This window comes from Felis catus, chromosome A3 (genome assembly GCF_018350175.1).
Source record: "Felis catus isolate Fca126 chromosome A3, F.catus_Fca126_mat1.0, whole genome shotgun sequence".
NCBI classification, from domain to species: domain Eukaryota; kingdom Metazoa; phylum Chordata; class Mammalia; order Carnivora; family Felidae; genus Felis; species Felis catus.
In genome coordinates this window covers 41,695,057-41,722,439 of record NC_058370.1, presented here as the reverse complement: position 1 = coordinate 41,722,439, position 27,383 = coordinate 41,695,057, and the positions used below count along the sequence as shown (strand labels likewise).

The 27,383-nt window shown below is 42.6% G+C and overlaps 1 protein-coding gene across 10 annotated transcripts in view; it reads left to right on the top strand.

The window, feature by feature from the left end:
* KIF16B (kinesin family member 16B) overlaps positions 1 to 27,383 on the top strand; it is a 288,745-nt gene that overhangs the window by 204,022 nt on the left and 57,340 nt on the right. For 9 of the 10 annotated variants that reach the window (XM_045053901.1, XM_045053905.1, XM_045053903.1 and 6 more), the window contains one exon: positions 8,601 to 8,723. The exons of the other annotated variant lie outside the window; for it this stretch is intronic. In XM_045053901.1, the coding sequence (XP_044909836.1) occupies positions 8,601 to 8,723 (123 nt within the window). The remainder of the gene's footprint in view (positions 1 to 8,600; positions 8,724 to 27,383) is intronic. 10 annotated transcript variants of the gene reach the window in all.

Sequence of the window (27,383 nt, the reverse complement as noted above, 5' to 3'; positions counted from 1 at the left end):
TATTCAGGTACTGGGAAGAACATATGTCATAGGACCATTAAAGTTACTTAGTTCAACTGGCTTTCCAGTTTAGTCCTTTCTTGACACCTCCAGGACTGCTCACTCTCTACCTCACAGCAGTTTATTCAATGGAACTGTTCTCATTGTTAGGCCATTCTTTCCATCATCATCTTTATTGTAATCTACATCTGTAGGGCCCATCCATCATTCGCATTCTTGTGTAACAGAATAGAACAAATCTGTTCCACAGTCTGTGTTATAATCTGACTGACCCTTCAGAGAAGACCATTATCTCTCTCACCTTCTCTGATTTTCCTTTTTTACCTCCAACATCCTTCAGTTCCTTTGTTGTTTCTTATCCAACATTGTTTCCAAACCACCACCATCCAATCTCTTGCTAGGGTTACACCGTTGTAATTTTTTAAGACCTCCTTTATAAGGAATGGAACTGAATGATTCCGTGAGTAAGAAGGAAAGAGAGTCTGTTGTAAATCAGTCCTCCTGCCATTTGACACCTGGTTAAAATCTTTGGTGCTAAAGGTGGCAGTGGATTCCAGTGATAACAATCCAAATCCCCCTTACATTGTGGTTGACAGTGTACCGACTTCTTTCCCATGTATGGCTCCTTTTGAGTCCCACAGTGATCCTCCTGGGATGGAGGAATTATCATCAATCTGCACTTCATATTTGGGAATTTAACTCAGAAAGGATCACTTGACTGAGAATTGGAATCAAACCCAGACCTTCTTTGTCCAGAACATCTATTCTTTCCGCAATGCCAAAGTCAGTTCCTGGTCACATTGTCTGGGTAAATTTTTTTATTGATTTATTCTTCTCATGGGGATGACTATACTAGGGATAAATATTTGGAAGAACTATGAAGTTGATTCTTTTCTGACTTGTAAATTCTTTTATTGGAATTTCTAGACATTGAAGATTATTTCTCTTTTTATGAGTTATTTTTTCCCCCAAAAATTCCCGTGCAGATTTCTTTGCAATTCCCTTGTTCCATTGTATGAACCTTATGTCTCTTTTTTGCTCTCTGCATTTTTATCTCCTATAGAAGAGAAGCACAGGTAAAGTCATAATGCAAATATGGTATAGATAACCTTGTATGCTCAATGTCGCTGCTTTACCTGAAGTTCAAACAATATGCTCTACAGATACCTGAAAGAATCTTCCCCTCCCTCCCAACTTTAATTTCTCTTGGGCCTTAGAACCGAGCACAGATTGAACCAAAACTAGGGCTCAGAAGAATTAGTGAGTGAAGATGCGTGATCCTTTTGTGGCTAATCATGGACACTGTAGAATTGGAAAGGAGAAAAGTTGATTTTCCCTCCTGAACATCCCAAATTGCCAATGTTTGTGTTTGATATAAGAACCACTTAGTAATTGTTGCCCTGTTCTCACTTATACTGGATCCATTCTTTAGTCTTTTTAAAATTTCATCCATTTAATGATGAGTTATCCCGAGAAAATGACCATTAAAGGGACTAGTCTTTGATGCTCTAGAGAAAGATGGTAGCGTTCTTAATGATTTCAAGTTAAAACATTCATCAGATACCCAGTGTTTCCAAATTTTGAAATAACGTTGATCAACTCAGATCTCTATGGATGAAATCATCTATTCTGGTAAGAATCCTGGATCAGGAAATGTTAGCCATCCTTTTGGATTTACCCTAAATCCACTAAGAGTAAATAAGATATTCCATAAATATTTATGTCCAACAGCTTGTCATTTTCTGGGTAGTTTATCCCTAAAGATATATATCAAAATTGAAGAAATACTCCTTTATTTGAAAACCTTTATTTCTGTTTCCTCATGCAAGTTTTTTTAACTCACTTTAAGATAAGGTTAGCACTGTTTCTTCATGCCCTGGTGGTGTTAAGTCCTCACCTTGACCAACATGGTCAGGAGATACCTGTGGCATGTGTGGCTACATCTCTTAGCAAACTCCAGTTCAGCTCTATGTACTTAGCCTTCAGAGATGATATGGTATTAGCTCAAGATCCCTTCATGACAGGGGTGCCTGGGTGGCTCAGTCGGTTGAGCATCTGACTTCGGCTCAGGTCATGATCTCGTGGTCTGTGAGTTCGAGCCCTGCGTCGGGCTCTGTGCTGACAGCTCAGAGCCAGGAGCCTGCTTCGGATTCTGTGTCTCCCACTCTCCCTGCCCCTCCTCCACTTATGCTCTGTTTCTCTCATTCTCAAAAATGAATAAATGTTAAAAAAAAAAAAAAGTTTTGAAAAATAAAAAAGATCCCTTCATGACAGAGGCAGGCTTCACCTTCCAGAGATGAATATAAACATGTCTTGGCTCTTTATTCATAATTTGGACTTGCTCACACAAGGTACCTTTATTCTCTGCTTCTGATAACATGGCTAATACTTGAAAATATAACTGATCCCCTAGCCCTCCCTCTGTCCCAGACCTCTGTTTTCAAACCTCCTGGGCATAGGAAGTCCTTGATACAAAATAGCTCTAATTAGAATTATCAATGTGGCATGTGTGGTGGAAAAAAGGAGGGAATAGAAATATGTGCTATGCTGGGAACAGAGAAAGGAGAATTGGTAGTTTTGTTGAAGCTGATAAAAACCCAGGTTGCCTATATTTTAGAAAACCTTGGATATTTGGCTGTAGGAGATCAGACGGCAGTCCTTAGGTCTGACCTTGTCCTAGTCAGAGCATACACTGAATTCAACCATCTGGTACATAATTAGAGTATTTAGGGGAAATGTTGATGACTCCCTGTAGAATTGGTCCATTCTGTGCCCTCTGCAGTGTCGACATTGATCTGAGTGGATGTTAATGCCACTTCCTATTAATTTCCTTAACTTGTCCCTTTTGAAGGAGACAGCCTTAGTGGGAAGAGAAGATTCTAATCTGAATATTCAAAATATAGTCTGTGATCTGCCTGCTTTTTTTGGCTGAGGACCCGACTATAGTGTTTCCCCAAGAACAGAAAAATAGCATATTTGTTGACACAAGACATTATTTCATTAAAAGCTACCAGAAGAGTTTTTCTTTGCATTTTATTTTAAAAGATGTTTCTTATGTATAGGAGCATAGTGCAAGTTACTAATTATGTACTTTTCCTTGACCTTTCATTTCTAAACAGAACCCACTCCACAAGGCATTTAAAGTTCCTTGAAATGTCCTGCGTATTTATCCAGATCTGCTGTAAGATGTGTATCCAGCCTTTCATGTTTCTTTACCTCCTCCTGTGATGTATGACCAATTTCCCTTCCATGTCTAAGCATCTTCTTTGCCACATGTAGAAAAACCATGACTAATTCCAAAATAAATAGCTCCATAGAAATTTAAAAGCTCCCTTAAATAATAGGATATAACATGATACAGCACACATTTACTTGTCTAGTATAAAACTCAAGATATTCAAAACATAGCTACTTTCAAATAAAAAATAAATTTCTGAGACATGTGTGTTAGTTTTCCTTCCTCTCTAACATAAACATAGTTTAGGGGAATGTCAGGAACCTTTCACACTGTATTCTGAGAATTCTACATTTCTCATGAAATTGACTTCAAAAAATAGTTTCTAAAAATCACATGGCAGCAGTGATTTGATAGAAACACATACTCTTTAGATGTGTCTCTCTGTTCATCTATCTGTAGATAAAGGCTCAAACATCTTCGGATCCTTAGCAGTTATTTTTCAGTTACCCATTTCCATACTTGTACATTTCTCTACACTTGTTAATATGGAGTTACTCTGAAATCTGAGATTGAAGTAAACTGTGACTCTGGGCGATAGCAAGGACTCTGGTAATATTTCTAGCCCCAAGGATGCTAAATAATGAAGAGAGAAATATCAGTCTTCTCAGCACCAGATGCGGCTGAACTTTGCTGTCTGATCCTGCGGTTGGGGCAGTGGCTCAGAACTGTGTTCTGTGGTATACGTGCAGGTGCTGGTATATAAGGGGCCGTCCTACATTTAGATGAGCTACATAAACATTACAGGATCCAGTTCCTCCCAGATAAATGGTCTCTACTTCTTTCATGTACCCAGTTAAATTCTCAAAGGCAAGAGTTTTTGTCTTTAAAGGGTGTATAATCCCAAGCTTCAAGCAACTTTCATTAGGGATTATTTCACAACTATAAAATTGTTAGAAACAGAGAACTTTCCAGTCCTAAAATGGCTATGTAGTAACCAGACCATCAATTTCAGTCTTATCCCACTTTGAATGTTGACTTATAAAAGGAGAAAGCTAAGTTGGCTAACTTTAGAATGTAATCCATCTGGAGTGGAGAAACCAAATCTTTGTTCAACATTTGATGCAGTTGAGAAAAAACTAAAGGTCTTAGAAATTACAGAGACTTTGTAGAAGTTATTTTGTATTCTCAGGACCTATTCTCAGGACCTCGTGAATGGTACCTTGTGGGTGCTCAGTAAAAGATACCAATGTTTGATGTATATCCTAAGGGGACATCTAAGAAAAGGCATTTAAAAAGTTGAAGCCTCCATTGTTCGGTTAATAATATACATGGGTGGTTTGGGCTGCAGCTCTTCATCAGTAAAAGTCATGACATTTTATTTATTTATTTATTTATTTTATTTTTTTATTATTTTTTTAATTTTTTAACGTTTATTTATTATTGAGAGGCAGAGAGAGCGAGCGAGCAGGGGAGGGGCAGAGAGAGAAGGAGACACAGAATCTGAAGCAGGCTCCAGGCTCCGAGCTGTCAACACAGAGCCTGACACGGGGCTCGAACTCACGAACCATGAGATCACGACGACCTGAGTCGAAGTCAGACACTTAACCGACTGAGCCACCCAGGCGCCCCAAAAGTCATGACATTTTAGATAGCCATGTGTATATTCTTGTTTTTCTCACTCAGTGCCCCCATCAAAGTGTTTTGTTTTGTTTGTTTTTTGTTGTTTTTTTTTTTTGAATTTTTTTTCAACATTTATTTATTTTTGGGACAGAGAGAGACAGAGCATGAACAGGGGAGGGGCAGAGAGAGAGGGAGACACAGAATCGGAAACAGGCTCCAGGCTCTGAGCCATCAGCCCAGAGCCTGACGCGGGGCTCGAACTCACGGACCGCGAGATCGTGACCTGGCTGAAGTCGGACGCTTAACCGACTGCGCCACCCAGGCGCCCCTTGTTTTGTTTTTTTTACGTTTTTATTTTAATTCTAGTTAACATCCAGCATTACATTTGCTTCAGGTATAGAATATAGGAATTCAACAAGTTCCATATAACACCCGGTGCTCATCATGACAAGTGCACTCCTTAATCCCCATCATCTATTTAACCTACCCTCCACCCGTCTCCCCTCTGGTAACCATCAGTTTGTCCTCTGTAGTTGAGAATCTGTTTCTTGCTTTGTCTCTCTCTTACTTTTTCCCTTTGCTTGTTTATTTTGTTTCTTAAATTCCACATGAGTAAAATCATATGGTATTTGTCTTTCTTTGACTTACTTTGCTTGGCATAATACATTCTACCTCCATCTATGTCATTGCAAGTGGCAAGATTTCATTCTTTTTTTGTGGCCGAATAGTATTCCATTGTGTGTGTGTGTGTGTGTGTGTGTGTGTGTGTGTGTGTGCCACATCTTCTTTACCCATTCATCTATTGTTGGACACTTGGGCTGCTTCCATATTGTAAATTGTAAATAATGCCGCTATAAACCCCTGTCACAGTTTTAAAACCCTCCTAGAATTTACTTGTCAGTCTGCTTCTGACCAGAAGTCCTGCAGGGTGGGACACTGTCATGTTCACCAGTTGGGTTTTTGCTCTATAGGTGGGATTTGCTAAGTACCATGCCCACTTCCATAGACATGAGACTGAGGTGCAGAAAGGGTGGGTGGGTGACTGTTACACTGAGACCAAGACCTAATGCTAGGATTTGATTCTGGGTCTTCTCTTTCCCCTCTCTGAATCTTTGAGGTGAACCCCACGTGCAATCCCAAGTGATTGCTTCAGGGATACCCCTAATGATAGAGTTTCAATACCAAGTGTATTACACTTGATGTTGTTATCCACACCTTTTTAAACCCCCCAATACACATAATACTGTTCCTAGTGAATTTAATTACTTTTCTTCCTTCTTCCTTTTCCTAATTCTAGCCTCTTAGCATAGAGAGAGCTCCTCATCAAATGAACTGTGGTATTGTCCTTTGGGTCTAACTGGTAGGGAGGACCAGGTTCCTCCTAAGGTAGAGCATGTGGGTCTTCGTTTCCCAACTAGTATTATCAGTTGCCAGAACCCCCACAGCTGCCAACTGCCAACTTTGTGAGTTTGAGCCCCATATCAGGCTCTGTGCTGACAGCTCAGAGCCTGGAGCCTGCTTCGGATTCTGTGTGTGTGTCTCTCTCTGCCCCTCACCTGCTCACACACTCTCTCTCAAAAGTAAATAAACATTAAAAAAACATATATATATATATATATATATATATATATATATATATATGTAACATATATATATGTAACATATATATGTGTGTATGTAACATATATATATATATGTAACATATATATGTGTGTATGTAACATATATATGTGTATGTAACATATATATATATATATATATAGTTATGAAGCATGGCATAGAAGGGGCATCTGGGTGAATCAGTTAAGTGTCTGACTCTTGGTTTCAGCTCAGGTCATGATCTCACAGTCCACGGATTCGAGCCCCACATTGGACTCTGCACTGACAGCGGAGCCTGCTTTGGATTCTCCCTCTTTCTCTCTTTCTGCTCCTCCCTTGCTTGAGCTCTCCCTCTCTCTCTCTCTCTCTCTCTCTCTCTCTCTCTCTCACTCTCAAAATAAATAAATAAATATTTTTTAAAGAGCATGGCATGGAAGATTTCAGGGCTTAGGCAGTAGAGTACGAACTTTATGGCTAAAACATAGCCATAGGTCAAAGACATTTTTTAACAGTAAATGTACTTTTTGAAAATAAATAAAACCACTAAATTATTTCTCTTCCTTTTCACCCTTCGAAGAGATAAACATATTCCATGCTTCAGGAAATGTCTACCTTTCCAGTAATTTGGAAACATGCTGTCAGTGAACTGAAAGGTCTTTGGCAACGTGCACATTGAGAAACTCTTTCTTTTCTTTTCTTTTTTTTTTTTTTTTTTTTAAGAATTTCCACGGTGGCTTTTGACATCAGAGACAACTAAGTAGGTGTACCATTGCTGTAAAATTAACAGTTCTTGTTTTGGGTGACCAGCCACACGGGGAAAAAATTAGATGCTCTAAAAGGCTTTGGTAACTTCATGCCATGCCAAAATGTTTACGGGGTCCGCTAGATGAAAGCAGTAATCTAAGACAAATTATACACCTGTCTGTCATCCAGAAATCTGAGCTTTCATTCCCACACAGCTAGGCTGGACCCTCCACATTACACCTGGCTAAGGATCCAGGACCACATATTACTCAGTGTTTCTTTTTAGTCAAGTAAGTGAATTTTACTGCATAATCATGGCATTCCCATCTTCTTAAATTCTGTGTATGTTGGTTGAAATGTTCATTTGCTGACTTTATCTCAGGTGAAGTTATTCAAAAATTTCATGATGGCAGTATAAATGGTGATGGAGATGGGCCAGCAGGCATCATGGGGCACTGGGTTAGCCTGAGTTCAAATCCTAGCTCTGCCACCTGCCTTTGTCACATTATCTCAATTCGCAAACTTTGGGCCCTCACCTGATAAGTAGGGTTCAGTAACAATTAATACCTCATAGGGAGATCATAAGGATTAAATGAAATGATGCAGAAATGCATTAAATGAACTGTTTAGCACAGTCCTTAGTATATAGTAAGTATTCAATGAATGCTAACTATAATTACGGTAATTAATCTTTTATTACTGCTACTGCTTTAAAAACATATTTTCTTACGTTTTCAAAAGCCCCAGGTTAGTGCAAATGATAAGGATTGTTCAGAGATTTCTATCCATTTATACTCAAGAGAACTCATTTTGAAGATTTATTTTTTTTCATAATGCTGCTTTCTCAAACCCCTCTGGCTTCCCACCATCCAGACCATAAATGTTTGTCAGAGCCAGGCTGATTATTAATCAAATGAAGCCTAAAGAAAATACTTGGTATTTATTTTAATTGTGGTTTAAAGAGCTTTCCCCACCATACTGGCTTATAAAAATGCCTAGAAGTTAAAAATGAAGTAAATTTGAATAAAGTCTTTAGCTTTTGGAGCTATATGTACAGCAGTCTGATAGTCTGTGAAAAGAAAAGAAGTTTGTCAGATGATCAAGTCTTTTCAGAAAGGAATCTGGTTTACACTGATTTTTTAAAAAGTCGGGATATGTAATCTGTCTCTTTTTTCACTTGTTCTTATAAATTGGAAGGAACTTCAAAGCCAAACAACATTTTGAAGTGCTTTTGCCCTAATTTCTTGGAATAGTATACCTCAAGAAATGGTCTTTTGTGATGAGAGAAACTTAGCATTTCTCTTTCAAAGGAAGCCATCATTTTTCTAAGTAAACTCTACTAGTTTGATGCTGTCTTCTTTGCTTGAAACACATTTTCTCCCGCCTGCCCAAACATGGTTTTTGCTGAAGAGTGATCTGGGTTTCTCTTTGTTCTCCCCATCTGATGTGCCTTTGATAGAGGATGGTTTCTCGCTCTTTGGGAGCAAATCCAGACGACCTGAAGGACCCAATTAAAATTAGTATTCCACGCTATGTGCTCTGCGGGCAAGGGAAGGACGAGCACTTCGAGTTTGAGGTCAAGGTAAGTGCCCCTTCTTTACTCTTCTGGAGGAATGGAGGCTTGAAGCTCCCCGGGCTTTCTCTGTCTATATACATATATACATATGAAAGGAGATGAAGCTACATGTGAACATGTTGTTTTATAGCATATTGGTCATGCCCTCCTTTAAACTGATGTGAAAGTCTAGACTGTAAAACATGGAGGGAAGTTATGCCATAGAAGGTGGTGGTGGCTGGGGAGTCAGGCAGACACGGGAGGAAGTTCTTGTCACCAGCCCTACAGGCAGGGTGACCAACCCTTCCAGGTTATCCAGAACTGTTTTGCTTTCAGCACTGAAAGTTCTACGCCCTGGGAAACCAGTTCATGCCAGGCAAACCAGTGCAGTCGGTCACCCTATCCCTGGTGACCTATCCCTGGGCTTAAGCTCAGTTTTCTTATCTATAAAAGTGGGAATAATAATGTTTATGTTACAAGGATATCAGTGCACATAAAGTTATAACAGTTGCTATAATTACTACTGCTGCTTTTAGTGTTGTTTCTATTATTATTAATTTAGGAAGCTTTCCTAATCCATTTTAGTCATGATTTGATTTATACAACTTTTCAGGAAGAAATGTGCCTGCTTCCTTACATCATACTTTCCAAAATAATGACTTCATCTTATTCCTAATTTAGTTCCATTGACTCATAACAATTCATTAAATATTGCTGGATGCTCTCCTCTCTTCAAAGAATTAATGATTAATAATAACACTTCTTCGTTTTCAAGGCTAGGCAAGGGTATTGATGTAATAACATCCACTAGGGTCACCAGTATATGGCTGTGTGAGGGTGTTCTTGGAGGTGAACATCAGGCTGGGAATCTGGACGCTGAGGTCTTTAGGCTCTGATTCTGTTGCTGTTTGTTGAGTGATGCTAAGTCTTTTACCTTCTCTGAGCCTCAGTTTTCTCACTGGTGAAATGTGGAAATTGGATTACACCGGCGGTTTCCAAATTTCTTCTTAGCAAAGGCGTTTGTTGAGAAAATATTTATGAGGAAGGACACTGTGGAAAGCAGATCAGCATGGAGCTGCTGTGGGGGGAGAGGGCGGAGGGAGCCTGAAGCCAGCAGTCCCCACCCCCACCCCCAACATGCCCCTTGGTGGGGAGTGGAGCCCCTGGGTCCTTAGGGATCTCTCCCTTTTAGGCATGCATATTCATTTTCGGTCTTCCAGGAGAAAGAGTGCCGATGAGTTTTGTAATTAATCAAGTTCTCAGATTCTTATCTCTATATATTGTTTTCCTTTTTATTTTTTAAACCTAGGCACTAATTTATACATTTGAGGTCCCTGCTGAGAGTACATGATGTCTTGGGGGGGGGTATGGTATTTTGAACGTCACTGACCAGATTGTGTGGTTTCTTATTAAAATGTTATGCCACGTCCAGGAGCCAGTACTTCTCACCGCCCCTGACTGTATGCCTAATGCCTGCTCAATTTCTGTTCTCAATCGTTTGAAACTGTATGTGTGTGTGTGTGTATTTAGAGTTCCCTTTGTACATACATGTAATGTTATATACATTTATCAAAATACTCTCTGAAGGTATGTGTATTATTTCTATATTTAAAAAAAAAAATTTAATGTTTATTTTTGGGAGAGAGAGCATGCACGAGCGGGGCAGGGGCAGAGAGAGAGGGAGACACAAAATTCAAAGCAGGCTCCAGACTGAGCTGTCAGCACAGAGCCCGACATGGGGCTTGACCTCACAAACAGTGAGATCATGACCTGAGCGGAAGTCAGAGGGTTAACCAGCTGAACCACCCAGGCACCCCAGTCCATATTTTTAATTAGAGGGTGAAGACTGGCTTTCACCAGCTCAGAATTTGAATTCTCCTAAACAGAGAGCTCACAGCACTGGAGGACATGCAATGATTTTTGTTGGTTCATAGATATATTTTATTTTAATAGATAAATGTGTTAATAAAATATAACCATTAAATTGATTTCATGCCTAAAAGATAAGATCATGGATAAAGAAGATACTTAGTTGATTTAGTATGATCTCACTTATATGTGGAACCTAAAAATAAAAACCAAGCTCATAGATACAGACAGATTGGTGGTTGCTGGGGTGGGTGAAATGGGTGCAGGTGGTCAAAAGGGACAAACTTCCAGTAATAAAATAAATAACTCCTGAGGATGTCAAGTATAGCTTTGTGATTATAGTTAATAATGCTGTATTCCATATTTGAAAGTTGCTGGAAGGGTAAATCTTTAAAAGTTCTCATCATAAGGAAAAAAATGTTGTAACCATGTGTTGTGACAGATACTCACAAGACTTATTGAGGTGATCGTTTCACAATATATACAAATATCGAATCGTTGTATTATACACCTGAAACTAATACGATATATGTCAATTATACTTCAAGAATTAAAAAAAAGAAAAGAACTAGAAAAAAAAACTGAGTTGATTTAAATAAAACTGGCAGGCAAATAATAGTCCAGGCCTTATCAGATCTGGCCAAAATTGTGAAGATCATTCTGTGAAGGCAAGTTAGAGAACCCACATACAGAAAATCGTATGGGACCTTTCAGAATCCTGGCTTTCAATTCAGAATACATAAAATCCAAATCCAAAGAGTTTAGCTTTCTTTGAACTTATCAAAGCCAAGTTCTGAAAGCATATCAATTGCTCTGCTTCCTTCTTGTACTTATCCCAGGTGTTGTAATCGGCATCAGGAATGGCTTGTTAACACTTGCCGGAGAATCCCTAGTTCTCTGTGTAGGAAGGGCTGGCATGCGTTGGCAGGTAGGTGTGCTGAGGGTCTGACATTCTTCTGGGGTTACTAGTCACAGAAACATCAGGGCCCCAGTACTAGAACATGACCTGAATATACTGCCCCTCCCCTGAACAAAACAAAAACGGCCACACCCCAGCAAAGGCATAGCTGTTGGGATAGTGCTGGGTGTGCCAATGTCCTGTCCAGGCTCCACCAGTTAACCTTACAAGCCGTAGTCTCGCTGTGCCTCATCTGTAAAATGGGGATAAAGAGACCTGCCTGGTTGGATTAGTATGAACAGTGCATGAACTTAGGTCATGTAAAGTATTTAGAACAGTGCCTGCCACATGCTAAGTGCTGGATAAGTGTTTTTAAAAAATAGGTAAATTTTTATTTAAAAAAATTTTAAAGTTTATTTATTTTGAGGGAGATAGGGAGAGAGAAGGAGGAGGGGCAGAGAGAGAGAGAGAGAGAGAGCGAGAGAGAGCAAGAGAGAGAGAGAGAGAGAGAGAGAATCCCAAGCAGGCTATGTGCTGTCGGTGCACAGCCTGACACAAGGCTCAGTCGCACGCACCATGAGATCCTGAGCAGAAATCAAGAGTTGGATGCTTAACTGACTGAGCCACCCATGTGCCCCATAAAATAAGTAAATTTTTAAAAGGCACAAGGAATGACTGAGATTTTACCCTTGGAATCCTCTTAATGACTTTGGGTGTATAGTTGTATCTTTGAGAGTTTGGGGGTTTTGTTTTGTTTCCATTTTGATTGTTAATTCCCCCTCAACATTCCTGAATTCTAAAATTAACCATGGCAACCTTTTCTATCCATGATTTGACTATTTGATGCATTGACAGTTTTCTAGGACAGTCACACTTGTGATAACAGTTTGGCTACTACTAAAGTCTTTTCTTGATGAACTGGTGGCTTTCAGGCAGCTAAGGTAAAAAGTATTATTTTTTTAAGTCTATTCTATTTAGTTTTAGAGACCTTTTTTGAAGGAAAATCTGACGTTAATGTATATAGGTATTTTATACTATAATACTATATACTCCAGAGAAATCTTCACTCCTTTTTTAAACAAAAGCGATTTCTGTTTTCTGTTCTTCCCCTGTTATGGTCTTCAAAGTCTCCTGGGATCCTGAATATACGCAGCAAGGCTCTGTCACCAGCAGGGAAGGGTCTTGTCAATGATGTCAGACCCCGGTTGACTGTATAACTTGCTCTGTGGTCACGGCCGGTTCATTTAAGGGGCCAAGCTGGCCCATGAACACACGGCGCCCACTGGGTTCAAGTCTCCACAGGCTGAGTTTGCCCCAAGGAGTGGGGCGGGGAAGACAGCGTCTGGTGTTATAGCTGCCCCGAGCTCTGTCTTTCAGCTTCTCCCTCACCCTTCCTGTTCCCTCTGCCTTCTGCCACTGCCCTTTTCTGCCTGCCTTTCCTGAGGTAGCATTTATTACTTAAGTTATTCCTTCTTCCTGGCCACTTTCATTTTAATCCCCAGTCGAGTGGCTGCTCCTTGCTGAATGAAGTAGTCATGAGCCAGGTTAAGGTACTCTCTGAGGTCAGGTATGAGGAGTGGAATTTGGGGGAGGAAGGAGGACAACAGTGGTTCTCAAATGCTCACCTTCTGGTCCCTGATGAGTTCAAGGAAGTTCCCATTGCTGGGATTTAAAATGAGAAAAGTTGACTTTTTCATTAAACTAAAATTTAATTCAAAAGGACTTTTTCAAATCTTCTGTATACAGGGATTAAAAATAACTTTCTTTTATGAAGTAACTATGAGAATAGATACATATACAGGTTTTTGTTTTCTGGTCCCATTTGATTTTTTTCAGTTAATTTTGTTGAGGCATAATTTACATACAATGAAACGCACGTATTTAAGTGTAGTTTGACAAGTTTTGACGTGCGTATACCCATGCAACCAGCACATCAATCAAGACTTAGGACTTTTCAGTCATTCCAGAAAGTTTCTTGTGCCCCTTTACGGTGAGTGCCCCTGCACAGCTGTCTGCGACTATAGATGAGTAGTGTCTGTTCCAGCATGCCGTGGAGATGTGGCTGGCAGCGGTTACTTTTCCATGTCTGGCTCCTTCCACATAGCGTGATGTTTTGGAGATTCATCCATATAGCTGAGTAGAACAGTAATTTGTTTTTTGTTTTCTTATGACTAAATAGCCTCCCATTGTATAGATATATCATGATTTGTGGAATGGTATTTGTCTTAATGTCCTTACTTGACGATACAGAAAGCTGTGATCTCCATGATGCACTCCCTTCACACCCCTCGCCACCCACTTATTTTGCTCATCCTTGAAGGACACATGCCTGGGATACCCGGGGCGAGGGCCTTGGTTCCCATCACCATTGTGGTTATGCCTTCCAGCAGGTCGCAATAGCACATCCTTCTGGGACTGTGTCCACGTGTACTGCAAGAGATGTACGGCCTGCAGACTGATGTCACAGGCGGGCAGAGAGCTGTGGGCGTGCTAGTCTAGCTACTCTTGGAGAAGAGCACATTCTGTGCTGAATGGTGTTGAATGTCGCCCGCTGGTCAGCAGAATGTACTGGTACAATACGTGCTTGTTCTAAACCGCAGCTGTCACAGGTTATACCACTAACTGGACTCCAGCAGTCATCTTAAAACTCCTGCTTCAAATGCTTTTCAGTGATTGATACAGGAAATCAATTACACTGCGTTATACTTGCCATTTTCAGTCAGCCAGGACCAGGGTAGATAGAATTTAATTTTTAAATTAGATTTCAGTAGGATGCAAAACACCGGCCTGGGAAATCTGTGGTTAAGTCTCACGGAGGCTGGCATACTCTTATGTTATAGAAATAACCTGGTGTTTGCAGCATCGTTTTAAATTCTCTGCCCTTTAATTTACATATTAACATGATAATATAAAGAAATAAGCCAACACTGGTGTATTTTTTTTAATATTTTGTTTCCTAAGAGTCTTTATTCCTGTAAAACCTGTAGGTAATCTTTACAGGAGATTGTTTTCTGTCTTCCTAGAGCCGCGACTTCTGCCGTGTTGTCCCCCTTCCCCCACTCTCTGTCCTGTCACCTGGTTTCCTCCCTTCACTGCAGAGGTCACAGTGGCAGTCACATTGTTTTCTTTCAGTCACTGTCATGTTTATAGATGGTCTTCCTTTGGGCCCTCCTTGCTGAGTCCCCAGCCCTCCCAAAGGCTCTGACTGATAATGGTCACCCACCCAGGAGAGATCACTTAACAATGTGACACACACAAGTCCATCACCGGGTGTTCTTACTGGTCAGAGCCCTTGTAGAGCTTCGGGATTTTGTGTCCTTGTGCCCTTTGTAAACAGCGCCCCACGGGCTCCCTGTGCTCCGACTGTGCTGGTGGATTCAGTCATTGAATAGCCATCCCACCCACTGTTTTCCTAATGATGTGGCTGCTTCTCTCATGGTCCAGTGCAAGTACAGGCAAATCATGCTTCTGGACCGTGTCTAAGCGCAAGAAAGCCAGTGCGTTCTGCCTCCCCGCTGCCTCTCCATCCACCCTACCCTCCAGCGCGCCAGCTCACTCACATCCTGGCTCCGGCAGTCTCCAGCACCCACAGAGAGGTTCCGTTCTGCACAGAGAGGTAGCCCTCTACCCACTGTCCACCTGCTGGACATTATGCTGGCCACCTGAGCACGCCAGCCCCTTGCTCAGGAAGCACCTGTTGTAGAGTCGTCTCTTCTAAGGAGCCCTCTGGCCACCTGGCACCCTAGTCATACCCACCCCATGCTGTTCAGAGAAGGACAGCGCCCTGCCCTTTTTGTGTGCTGGCAGGAGGTCAGCCCTTTGGGGCAGAATCACTTTGGTCCACTCGTGGACCAAAGGAACACAGGACTACATACTTTACCTCGAACACACAACATCTGAAACAAAACCGTTCCTAATTTCAGTCACGTGATTTGTGTTGAAGGTACCACAGGAACAGTCACCTCCTCTTGCCTCCAGATGCACCTGGTTTTCTGTAACTCCTGATCGGCGGCCTGAGAAGGAGAGGAGACACAGGGGGGAATGATAGCGGAAGGTGTACCCTTGGGGTGGGTACCCTTCCAGCACAAGCTTGTAGACCACCTGCGAGGGATTCCTGAGTGCCCAGTCTGTGGTGTCGTTTTCTTTCCTGTCATGTGAGCTTAGGTATGTGAGCCCCTCTTCCAGTCTCAGTCAGTGCTGCCCTGGAGTTGAAACGCAGCCAAAGGCAAAATTCAGGCAGCTGGCCTCTGGCTTTTACAACTGAAGGAGCCACGTGACAGGGACCTCAAGGCCTGGGCCAGACAGAGCTGTGCAAAGGTATGAAGGGAGAGGAAGCAAACTGTCAGTGTATGATGTGCGTTATTTTGCCTGAACAGGTTTTCAAATATTTCGGTGAGTTCTCAGCATTTCAAATTTGGGAGATCTGACATGGAAATCCAAATTTGTCACGTTTCTGTAAAATATCAGAACATGTGGGAACCCTGGGCCGGTTTTCCCAAAGAGCAAGCCTGATTGGGGTGAGCCGGCGGCTCCTCTTGGTTTGAGGCTCGTGCCCTCCCTCCACCGCGCCACAGACGTCATTGCCCCTGGGCACAGGGGAGATCACCGGAGGGAACAGTACACGCCAAGCCCCGACTGCTCGGAAGGGCTCACAGATCAGATGGAGTCTCTGATCACACAGTTTATGAAGTCCATTTACACACACAGGGAGAGGGGAGCAGGTGGGCGGAGCACACTACCTGACCCCAGGGTCATACCGTGTTCACCTGCCCTGTCTGTCTCTGCCCCAGAGCCTTCCCGCTCTGCTCACCAGTGCGCATTTGCCCCAAGGCCACGTGCCTGGCTGGTGCCCTGCTGAGCACCCCTGGTTTTCACCTGCACTTCTTGGATAGCGCGCATGTGGGCCCAGCACGGGACCGGGTCCTTCTTGTCAATGGTGGTCCATTCAGGGCTGAATTAGCTGTTGGCCCTGAGCTGCCTGATCATGACCTACTACTTTGTATCTCTAGGTAATGCTTTTATCTGTTCTATCGTATTTATTTATCCCATCTGTCTCCAGCATGCCTTATAGGTTATAGGACTTTATTTAGCACATCTTATGCATTCTTTTGTGTCTGGAAAGCTGCCTGTGTCCTGCCCTCTGTTCTGGCACATATCCTGAGGTTTATTTACCTGTCTCACCTGAGCTGCTGGCTTACTTACTGGCAGTGCTCAGCCCCTCTGAGGAGCTTCATCCGTCCTCTGTGGCAGAGCTGTAAGTGCTCAGGTAGCACTTAGACTCCCCCTGCACTGCCTGCTGTCTTACACCCCTGTACTCACGGAGACTCTCAGAGGTTTGTTCCTGGCTAAACCCTTCGGGCAGTTGCGTTTGCAGCCTCTCTTCAGGGGAGGACACCGTCATCTATCAGGCATCTTCCTTAGCCCGGGCACTTTGCCAGGCATTTCCGCAAATGTGGAAGCTATACCAGGATGGGGGTATTACTTGCATTTAATGAACTAGGCCATTATGAGTGATTTACCCAAGGCCACATGGCCAGTGAGGAGATCCATACTGGTTCCTTTGCTTACTCATTTTAATGTGCCTTATTTATTTATTTATTTATTTATTTATTTATTTAAGGTTGAGAGAGAGCACAAGTTGGGGAGAGGGGCGGCAGGAGGGAGAGAGGGAGAAGGGAAAAGAGAGAGAATATGAATCCCAAGCAGGGTTGATGTTCATTGTGGAGCCCATGCAGGACTCTATCCCACAACCCTGGAATCAGGGCCTGAGCTGAAACCGAGAGTTGGGATGCTCAGCGGACTGAGCAACCTGGGTGCCCCAATGTGCCTTCTAAATTTCACTACTTTCTGCTCTTTTTAGGAGTCGATGCCATATTTTAGTGTTGCCCTGGATGGGGGGCCATTTCCACATCCTTGCCTACTTTCAAAACCTATTTTTGTGTGCATTTTAATTTTTTAGCTCGAGTTCTCGCCAAGTTACAGGCCCTCTGTAAATTGGGGCTATTAAGAAGGCTCTGACAGACCTGGAGAATTTGATGGTGGAGAGACCTGCCAGGGAGCATGAAGAGAGGAAATGCCCAGAAAATGTGCACTTTGCAAGTTGGAGCAATCACATTTACAGCCAGAGAAATTTCTCTTTATTTGGCAGAACAGAAAGAAGCGCCATTCCAGTCTGTTAGATAAACTGTGCACACATACATCTCTCAGAAATACTCCCAACTTGATAGAATATAAACGTTCAGAAGGATTTGTGTGTTGGCATCTGAATCTCTGCTTATTAGTAACTTGATAGATTCTCTCCCTGTATGTGTATTAGCATAGTCGAGACAAATGGAGTGTTGCATAAGCTGCGGTCCATCTAGATCCCTTTGTGTGTTATTTTCAAACATAAATAACAAGTCAAAGAAATAACATTGGGACTGGAAGAATCATATTTTATCCTATTTTTTTAAGCACCCTTCCCATCTTTTTGAGAACTTTGTCTTTCGCTACAAAAATTAAGACAAAACCTTTTTCCCTTCCCTTATTTTCACACAGAGCAACTCATCTTTTTCTATCACTTTCACTTGGGGCAGTTGTGTTTGCCTTCACAAAATAAATGCTGCTCATATGAAAAATGGCAAAGAAGAAATGAGATTGAGTCATAAGCGCAGAAGGAAAGCAGTCAACTTGGTTTGGCCATGCCTTGAATTTTCATTTCAAGTTTGTTTTTTCCCTATACGAATATATTAATAATTCTTCTTCCAAAACTTTAGAATTTGGGGAGGGAGGTTTAACATCTCTTCCTGGAATAAAATTGGTTTTAAACTAAATCACAGGGGTGCCTGGGCGGCTCAGTCCATTAAGTGTCGGACTTCAGCTCAGGTCATGATCCTGTGCTCCATGGGTTTGAGCCCCGCGTCAGGCTCTGTGCTGACAGTTCAGAGGCTGGAGCCTGCTTCAGATTCTGTGTCTCCCTCTCTCTTTGACCCTCCCCCACTCACCCTCTGTCTGTCTGCCTCTATCTCTCTCTCTATCTCTCTCTCTCAAAAATACGTAAACAGTAAAAAAAAAATTTTTTTTTTTTTAAATTACAAAATGAGGGTCGCTGAGTGGCTCAGTTGGTTAAGCATCCGACTCTGGGTTTCAGTTCAAGTCATGATCTCACAGTTCGTGGATTTGAGCCTTGTGTTGGGCTCTGTGTTGACAGTATGTACCTTGCTTGGTATTCTCTCTCCCTTCCCCTCTCTCTGACCCTCCCTCCCTCTTTCTCTCTCTCACAATAAATAAATAAATAAACTTTAAAAAAATAAATCATAAAATGGTTTGCCCTCCCATTTTTGCAGTTGCTATCCAAAGATACCTCTTGCCTTTGAGTGGTGCCTAAGAAAAGACCTGTGATCACAGTGCTAGGAGTTACCATTTATTGGGTGCTAAAACACCCTGCTAATTGTTTCACATGTTTTTCATTCATCTGTAGTTTAGTATCCTGAGCCCATTTCACAGATGAAGAAACTGAGGCCTGGAGGAGTTGTGTAATGGAGCCCAGGTCACACAGCTAATTAGTGACTAGACTAAAGTTAGGATCTGAGTCTGTCTTCATCCAGAGCTTTTCACTATTCCATTCTCCAGTGATGACTGGCAGCGCATTTGCATTCTGGTCTTTGCCTCTGAATACCTCGGTAATTGGAAGGAAAATTGGTTAGGCAATTTCCCACAATTTTAAAGTAGAATAATTTCCCCTATTCCTCACTGGTTTTGCAGAGGTGTTAGGGGAAGGGAGAAGTACTTATTAGTAATGATCTTGTATTTTAGTGTACACTAAAATAAACGAAATTATCTCAAGTTTGAGGGTGCTGAAACTGAAGCATCGAGTGGTTGTAATTTCTAGTTATTGCAGAAGGCTGATTCTTTGGTCAGCGAGAAAGCAGGTTTGGAAGCCAAGGGCTCTGGGGCACTTCATGTACTTGGTGCTGCATCTTCACGGAAGGATGTTTGGGGAGTTTCCTGGATAGAAGGCCAAATGATCTTACCTCGGCATGGGCCTCCTACTTTCCGAAATCTTTATGCTCCAGCTCCATACATCTCCCATCCATGTCACCAACAGCCAGGGCAGATCTGGGAGTGGATTATAGACTCCTCTCTCCTTGCCCAGTGCACTGGCTTGAAGACCGTGCTCCTGCTGGGGCCTGACTTCTTGACTCAGGTGCCCTGGAGACCGAATTTCCATTGTTGGTAGCCTCTTGGTTCATGGGACCACTGTGATGCAGGGGGATGCCTGGTCAGTTCAGGATCTCGTTACACGGAGTTCATGGGCATGATTCAAATGGCAGCTAGTCTCTTGCCTCCTGGGTGGTTGCTGACACAGTGTCTTTTCCTTTGTGTCCACTTGGCTACAGAGCTCAGCACTCCTCTGGGTTTCTCAGAAAGAAAGGCGTATAAACTTGCCTGAAATTTCCCCAGGGAAACCAAAGAAGGAGGTGCATTGCACATCTCAGAGCAAATTACTGAAAATACCCTGTTAGCTAATTATGTTCTCCCAAACATAATGTTCTCCAAAATTATGTTCACCAGCCTTCCCACTCCTGCTTCCCAGATACCCTTTGGGAGCTCCAGCTGCTGCCCCCTTGCTAAGTGAAGATTCCGCTGAAGCCTACTTCTTAGGCCTTTTTTTTTTTTCAAGTTTACATACCTGAAGGACCTTGAAGTTCAGAAACAAATGCTCTGAAGTTTAACTAGGACCCACCCCTTCAAAGGCAACTTAGAGACCACCTTTTGTTTCTTGATGTGTTTTGGGGGAGTCTTCATCTACTCTCCTTGTCCCACTCACTCTCCTTACCCCAAATCTTTTGTCACGGTATTTCTTCTCAATCAGCAGAATCCTCTCTCCAAAAGGAATTTGATAAATGACCTTTTGTCTTTCTTTGTTTTGCAATTCATTACCCTCTCCCTTTATCTCCTCTAATGCATACTTTCTAAAAACTTGAAATAGCTACAGGTAAGTCGGAAACAGACTAAAACGCAGTTCATTCCACGGCCCACATTGCAGGAGAAAAAGGGAATTGGAAAATGCAGTAGAAAAGTATTAAGGTGCACCTGGGTGGCTCAGGTCGTGATCTCACAGTTCGTGAGTTTGAGCCCTGCATCGGGCTCTGTGCTGACAGCTTAGAGCCTGGAGCCTGCTTTATTTTTTTTAAATTTTTTTTTTCAACGTTTATTTATTTTTGGGACAGAGAGAGACAGAGCATGAACGGGGGAGGGGCAGAGAGAGAGGGAGACACAGAATCGGAAACAGGCTCCAGGCTCTGAGCCATCAGCCCAGAGCCTGACGCGGGGCTCGAACTCACAGACCGCGAGATCGTGACCTGGCTGAAGTCGGACGCTTAACCGACTGCGCCACCCAGGCGCCCCTGGAGCCTGCTTTAGATTCTCTCTCTCTCTCTCTCTCTCTCTGCCCCCCCCTCACTTGTTCTCTCTCTCTCAAAAATAAATAAAAATTAAAAAAAAATTTTAAAGTATTTATTAAAAAGAGACCATGGGCTCCACTGTCTCCATTGTTTATTATTTAATAAATACTCATTCGGTACATAACATATGTAACACATAACGTAGTGGTTCATTTTTGTTTTGTTTTTTTTTTAAAGACCATGATGGAACTATCAACATATTGAAGGACAGAAAAGATGAGTAAGCAGTTCATGTGCTCTAGGGTCAACTAAGTGGGGGAGAGAGAAACATGCAGAAAACTAGAACAATGCAAAGCAAAATGGGGTCAGGAAGAAGCAGTCAGGAAGATAACATTTTTGTTTACCTAAGGCAGATGGGGGGATTTCAGTGAGTTGGAAAAGAGAGGGAGGGCTTTTGAAGCAGTGAGAAAGGCAGGACAGAGGCCTGAGGGCAGTCAGAGATCAACTATCTGTGCTAAGTGGAAGCAGTACACCTGAGGCCAGGCTGGAAGGGGGGGTGGGAATCTCAGGTAGAGAGTGGGGACAATGAAGTGAAGATGAAGAGGTTTGGTGGGGGATGGGGAGGCAGAGAATGAATGTAGCAACAGCATTATTTTGAGAGGGTTTGAAAGGTGCTCAGGAAGGTGGTTTTGGGTGACCCTAATCACCTCAGAAAACATTATCACTGTCCATGAGGACTGGAAATCTAGAAAATTTTGAAATACTCCTTGCAGAGAATGTAATCTGGAAGGATTTCCAAGTAGGAGTGACCCTGCTGAGTCAAAAGAGCATAAATTTCATACTTTCTGCTTTCTGTGGGAGGCAGCACACAGGAGAGAAAGCGGACACCCTAGACTGCCTGATTTGGGGGGTTATTCTAATGTGGCCCCACCAGAAAAGTCCAGGGAGCTGGGGAAATGAGGTCACCTCGCTGGTCCTCCAGTGGCAGGAAGACTGACCTGGAATCCAGCCTGGGCCTAGGAGGAGTGATCAAGAGGGAAGAGGTGAGCTAAGAGACCAGAAGAGGTTACGAGCATCCCAGTGAAGACAGCGGACTCCACAAACGTAGGGCGAGCGTGCCCATTCGAAACCCTTTGAAGGATTTGGCCATCTTAGAGGTGGACCAGAGCAAGGAGTTACAGGATGATGGGCAGGCTGTGGTTAGTGAGGTGTTGGCCTCTTTTTCCACTTCCAGTTTAGTTCCATTTTGACAGTTGTCTGAGCTTTTAATTAAGTCTGATGTATTAACACTTCCGACCATACAGATTCCAGTGTTTGTAAGAAGGTTCATGTTCCCTTGAACGTGTTCACAGTTGGGTTGCTGAAGACTATATTTTGCAAAAATCTGACAAAACTTTAGTATAATGTTTTAGCATAAAAACTTTTAGGAAATATTAGGTTGGCATTTTGACTATTTCCTCCAAACTATTACGAAGTAGAAGGAATTTTATTTTTACATACTTCAGGTACCTCCTCAAAATGTTGTTTGAGAGAATTCCACAAGTAACTATTTACATGGAGGCCAGCTAGAAGAGTTTTCTTTGGGTGAAAAATTGTAGATTCTCGTCCTTACGCAGATAGATACATGCAAGGGAATATATACTGATGACAGATCTTAAAATCGGCAATTCTCAAACCAGCAAAATATGTATATAACATAAATTTGTGGAAAGCACTCAATCGAGAATTGTTTATAAGTAAATGCAGTTCATCTTGTGGACATGTTTATGGTGTTTAAGTTGCACTTGATCATTTTATGGCCCAGAAAAGATGGATTTGTATCAGCAGAACCATTCAGTGAGAGAGAAGTAATGAATTTGCTCCTCAAAGATACACAGTAATGATGCCCTGCTTTCTCAACACTGAAGAAAATAATCGAATATTTTGGTCTGATTTATCTGTTGTAGTGATCTGTCCCTTCTCTGCATCAACACCTTATCTCATGCCCAATTTTAATTTGGGGCAAAATGGGACTTTAATATATATCTCTCCTTTTTGTGTAGTTTGTCCAAACCTCATCTTGAAGGGGTTTGACATTTTCCTTGGAGTGACGACACATGCGGTCGCCTTGCCACCCACTTCTGCGGTGATCATGGCTGGCCTTAATTTTTCATCATCCTTGTCTTCATCCTCTTTCCATGTTGATAGACAAGGGGAGATTTAGATGGTTCATATATGAAGTAGGAAGCTTGAGCTGTTTCAATCCCTGTACTTAACCTGGCTAATTTAGAAATCCCTCTACGTGTCACTGTAAGCTTAGGTTACAGATACATTGAAAAGGCACCATATTCTCTGTGCAGTTAAAAAAAGAAAGTATAGTATTGTGTGACTGATTCAAATAATCTGATTCAGATGAACCTCCAAGAAACCACCAGCACAGACTGTGTGGAGCCACAATTGCGGCAGGCTTTGTTCACCATTTTGGTTGCCCTGGGCCAAGCCTGGAACTCTTACCTGATTGGAAAAGCAAAATAATCTTAAGAACATCTTTCAGCAAACTACCAGTCCGGCACATAGTAGTAGCTCAGTAAATGTTTATCTCTACAGTGAGAGTTCTCCTACTTCTACCCCAATTATTGCCAAAGGCTCATTCCCTTAGAAGGCTTAAAATTCTGTAGGGTAGAGAGGCATTCATATAACCAATACCAGTTCTCTAAGTTAATTAGTACAACTTTAATTATATAACTGATATCCTGTGATATGTGCTCTGGTTAAGCATTGAGTACACACTAAGAAATCACAGAGGAGGGAATGATTTTTCCAGGGACAGAAGAGGAGGAAGGAAGCTGACAAGGGAGGGACTATGGTTTGTTTGGGTGCGGCCCTGGAGGCTGAACAGAAGCTCTCTAGTCATAGAATGGAACTATGAGAGGCCATTAAAAAGACCCTGCAAAAGACCAATGAATACATCATAGTTCTGTGTTGAGTGTGAGATTCTGTGTGAAATGTGAGATTTCTGATCCACCGGGAGCTGAGGGTAGAAAGGTAGCATTCAGTCAGCTTGGAAAAGTCCCTGAATGCCATACTAAGGGCCCTTGGCGTTGAGAGAGGGTGGCAGGCCAGTCAGCCGCCATATTTTGATCCTGGACCAGCAATACTACAAGTAGTTTATGGCATGGGTGCTTACCCTGAATCCCCTGAAAGGTTTGTTAAGACACGGGTTTTGGGGCGCCTGGGTGGCTCAGCCGGGTAAGTGTCCGACTTCAGCTCAGGTCATAATCTCACAATTTGTCGGTTTGAGCCCCGCGTCGGGCTCTGTGCTGACAGTTCGGAGCCTGGAGCCTGCTTCCGATTCTGTGTCTCCCTCTCTCTCTGCTCCTCCCCCATTCATGCTCAGTCTCTCTCTGTCTCTCAAAAATAAATTAAAACAAAACAAAACAAAACAAAACAAAACATGGGTTGCCAGGCCCCACCTCAGAGTTCCTAATTAAATAAGTGTGGGTACAATGTCCGAGCTTGCATTTCTAACAAGTTGCCCAGTGAGGCTGGTGCTGCTGGTCAGACATCACACCTTGAGAACCAGTGATTTAGACTATAGACTGAAACCTCGAGGGTTGAGGTCATTCAGATCTGTATGTGGGTTTGTTGACTTGAGTTTATTAAAATATCAAGTAAGATAGGCAATAAAATAAATCATTACCCAGAATGTGCCAATAATGATCTTCATTGTTCAACACTTTGGAGAAATTGTATATACGGTGTTAATGGTTCCACAGAGTCCCCTTCCTTTTTATTAATAGTGGGACTCTTGGAGTCACCAGCATAGCACAGTGAAAATGGGGATGCCTCTGACACCTGTACAGACCTTATCAGGCCCAGTTCAAAGGAGTACATGTATAAAGCTGTGGACAGGCCTCTGCACATTGGGCCATCTTTCTCTGTCCCCTCCCAGCTCTGCACACCACCATGTTAGCATCCCACATCCCACTGTGAGCTCTGGGGGCTGATATCAAGAAAGTGGAAGGAAGTACATTGGATACCTTTCTGGGGATTCTCTCAAGGACTCCGTCCTCTCCTTGTTGACTTGTTATCTGGTGCCCAATGCTCTCGATTCTGCTGCCCAGGAAATTACTTAGCCATGTCACCTCCTCCCCAGGATTTGGTGTGTGTGTGTGTGTTGTTAGAGACATTTGTATCCCTTATAGAAGCACTCTTCTGGGTCCACTGTGGGAAAGGGGAATGAACCCCCAGATGGTGAGGTAGATTTCATTAGAGATTTCAAAAGGTGGTCCCACATTAATGAGCTGAGAAAACAAGGTAGAAAAACCATAGGCCAAAGCCCCACAAGCGAAGTGCCCACTTTCCCGTATCTTTATCCTCATTTTTCCTTGAGGGCATCTCTTCCACCCAGAGAGATGAAAGAAGTATTGCTGTCCCATTGTCACCAAGAGCCTGAGCATATATAAGACAAGTCCACCTTGGAGCTCCCTCTTCCTGCTCTTCATTTAGGATGCCTGTGACATGCCAAGTACTCTTCTAAGGTGCGGTGAAAACCAGCGAAAAATGCCACCTCTCCTGGAGCTTACATTCCAGTGGAGAAGGTAGACAGAAAACAAGATACCGTGGTGGGTAGTGAGTAGTGCCTAATATAACAATAAGTTGGAGAAGAGGAGCAAGTAGTGTGGAGATGGGAAAGGGGGTGCGGTTTTAGATAGTATATCCTGAGAAGGTATCAATGAAAAGGTGACTTTTGAGCAAAGACCTAAAGGAAGTGAAGGAGCTAGTCATGTGGCAAGAGTATTCCAGAAAGAGGACAAATCTCATGAAAAGTCCCCGAGGACATACCTTCTGTGTCACACATTTGAAATGTTCCAGATAGGCGAGGAAACCAGAATGAGCAAGGGAGTGAGTGGTTGGAAATGATGCTGGGAAGGAGACAAATCATAGCGATCCTTGTAGGTCAGTTGAAGAACTTGAATTTGCACCCTGAGTGATATGGGGCAGCTTGGAAGGATGTCCACTTCAGGCAAAGAAATGGCCCCATCTGCCTTCATTTTTGACAAGATCGCTTTGGCCGCTGTGTGAGAAGGGAAAGTTGGGGTTGGGGGAGAGCAGAAGCAAGGAGATCCACTAGGAGGCTCTTAAAAATAACCCACACAAGAGAGGGTGGTGGCTTAGACTGAGATGTGAGCGGTGGTCATGTTGAGAACTGGGCAGAGTCTCATTACATTTAGGAGTTAGATGGAAAGGATTTGCTGACTGAATGGATATGAGCTGTGAGAGAAAGAGGAACATCAAGGATGATGCCAGAGGTTTGGGATTGAACAGGTAGAAGAGTGGCATTGTCATCTACTGAGATGGGGACGCGGGAAGGTGAGTGAGTTTGGTAAGTTCAGCCATGTTAAGTCTGAGATGCAATTCGACATCCAAATAGGCAGTAGGATATACGAGTCTGGTTTCGGGGGACAGATATGAGCACCCAGGGAATCATCAGCATATACATGTAAGCTATGAGATGGGGATGAGATCATTAAAGGAGTGAGTGCAGGTAGAAAATAAAACATGTTCAAGGACAAAGCCCTGGGACATATTGATGTTTAGAGGTCAAAGAGATAAGAAATCTGAGCAAAGAAAACTAAGGTAAGGGAGTGTAGCCATCTGGAAGCCAAATGAAAAAGGTGTTGCAAGGAGGACCTGTCAGATACATCAAATCCTGCTGATACATGGAGTATAATCAAGACCACGAATTAACCAGTGGATTGGAAATATGGAAGTTGTTGATGACCTTGGTAAGAGTAGCTTGAGTGGAATGCTGTGTAGATTGGAGTGGATTCAAGGAATAATGGTAAGAAAGAAATCAAGATATCAAGAATAAACTCTTTCAAGGAGATTTGTTATGATGGGAAGAATAGAAATGGAGTGGTAATTAGAAAGGAAAGGGAGGCCAAGGTGGGAGTTTAAGATGACGGACATAAGAGCTCGTATAGATGCCGATGGGAGTAATCTAGTACAGGATGGGAATGTGTTGGTACAGGATAGAGAAGAGAAAATTGTGTATTGCAGTATCCTTCAGCAGGCAAAAGAGGATGGAATCCAGTGTTTAAGAAGAGGGCTTGACCTTAACAGGAGCACTGATCCGTATCTCATGCCTGATAACAGGGGAAAACATGAGGTACAGGGTAGATGGTGGCAATGAGGAGACTCGCTTGAGGGTGCCTGTGGAAATGTTCTTTGGATTTCTTTCATTTTCTCAATGCAGTTGGAATTAAGGTTATCCACTGAGGACCAGGAGAGAAGTGATGGAGGCTTGAGGAGAAAGATGGGGTAGACTTTTAGAAAACTTACCTAGGAGAAGAGTGGATGGAACTGGAAAATGAGGTATGACTGGTGGGAGGCCTCCAGGCTGACTGAAAAGTGTGGACTGTGACTTTTAGATGAGACCAGTCAGTCCACTCGGTGGCGTTTTTTACTTCAGCCACATTCTACTAGGCAGATGCAGGACCATGTTGCATTTCACCAGGGCTATGGTTTAGTTCTTAGTCCAGGGAATTTCAA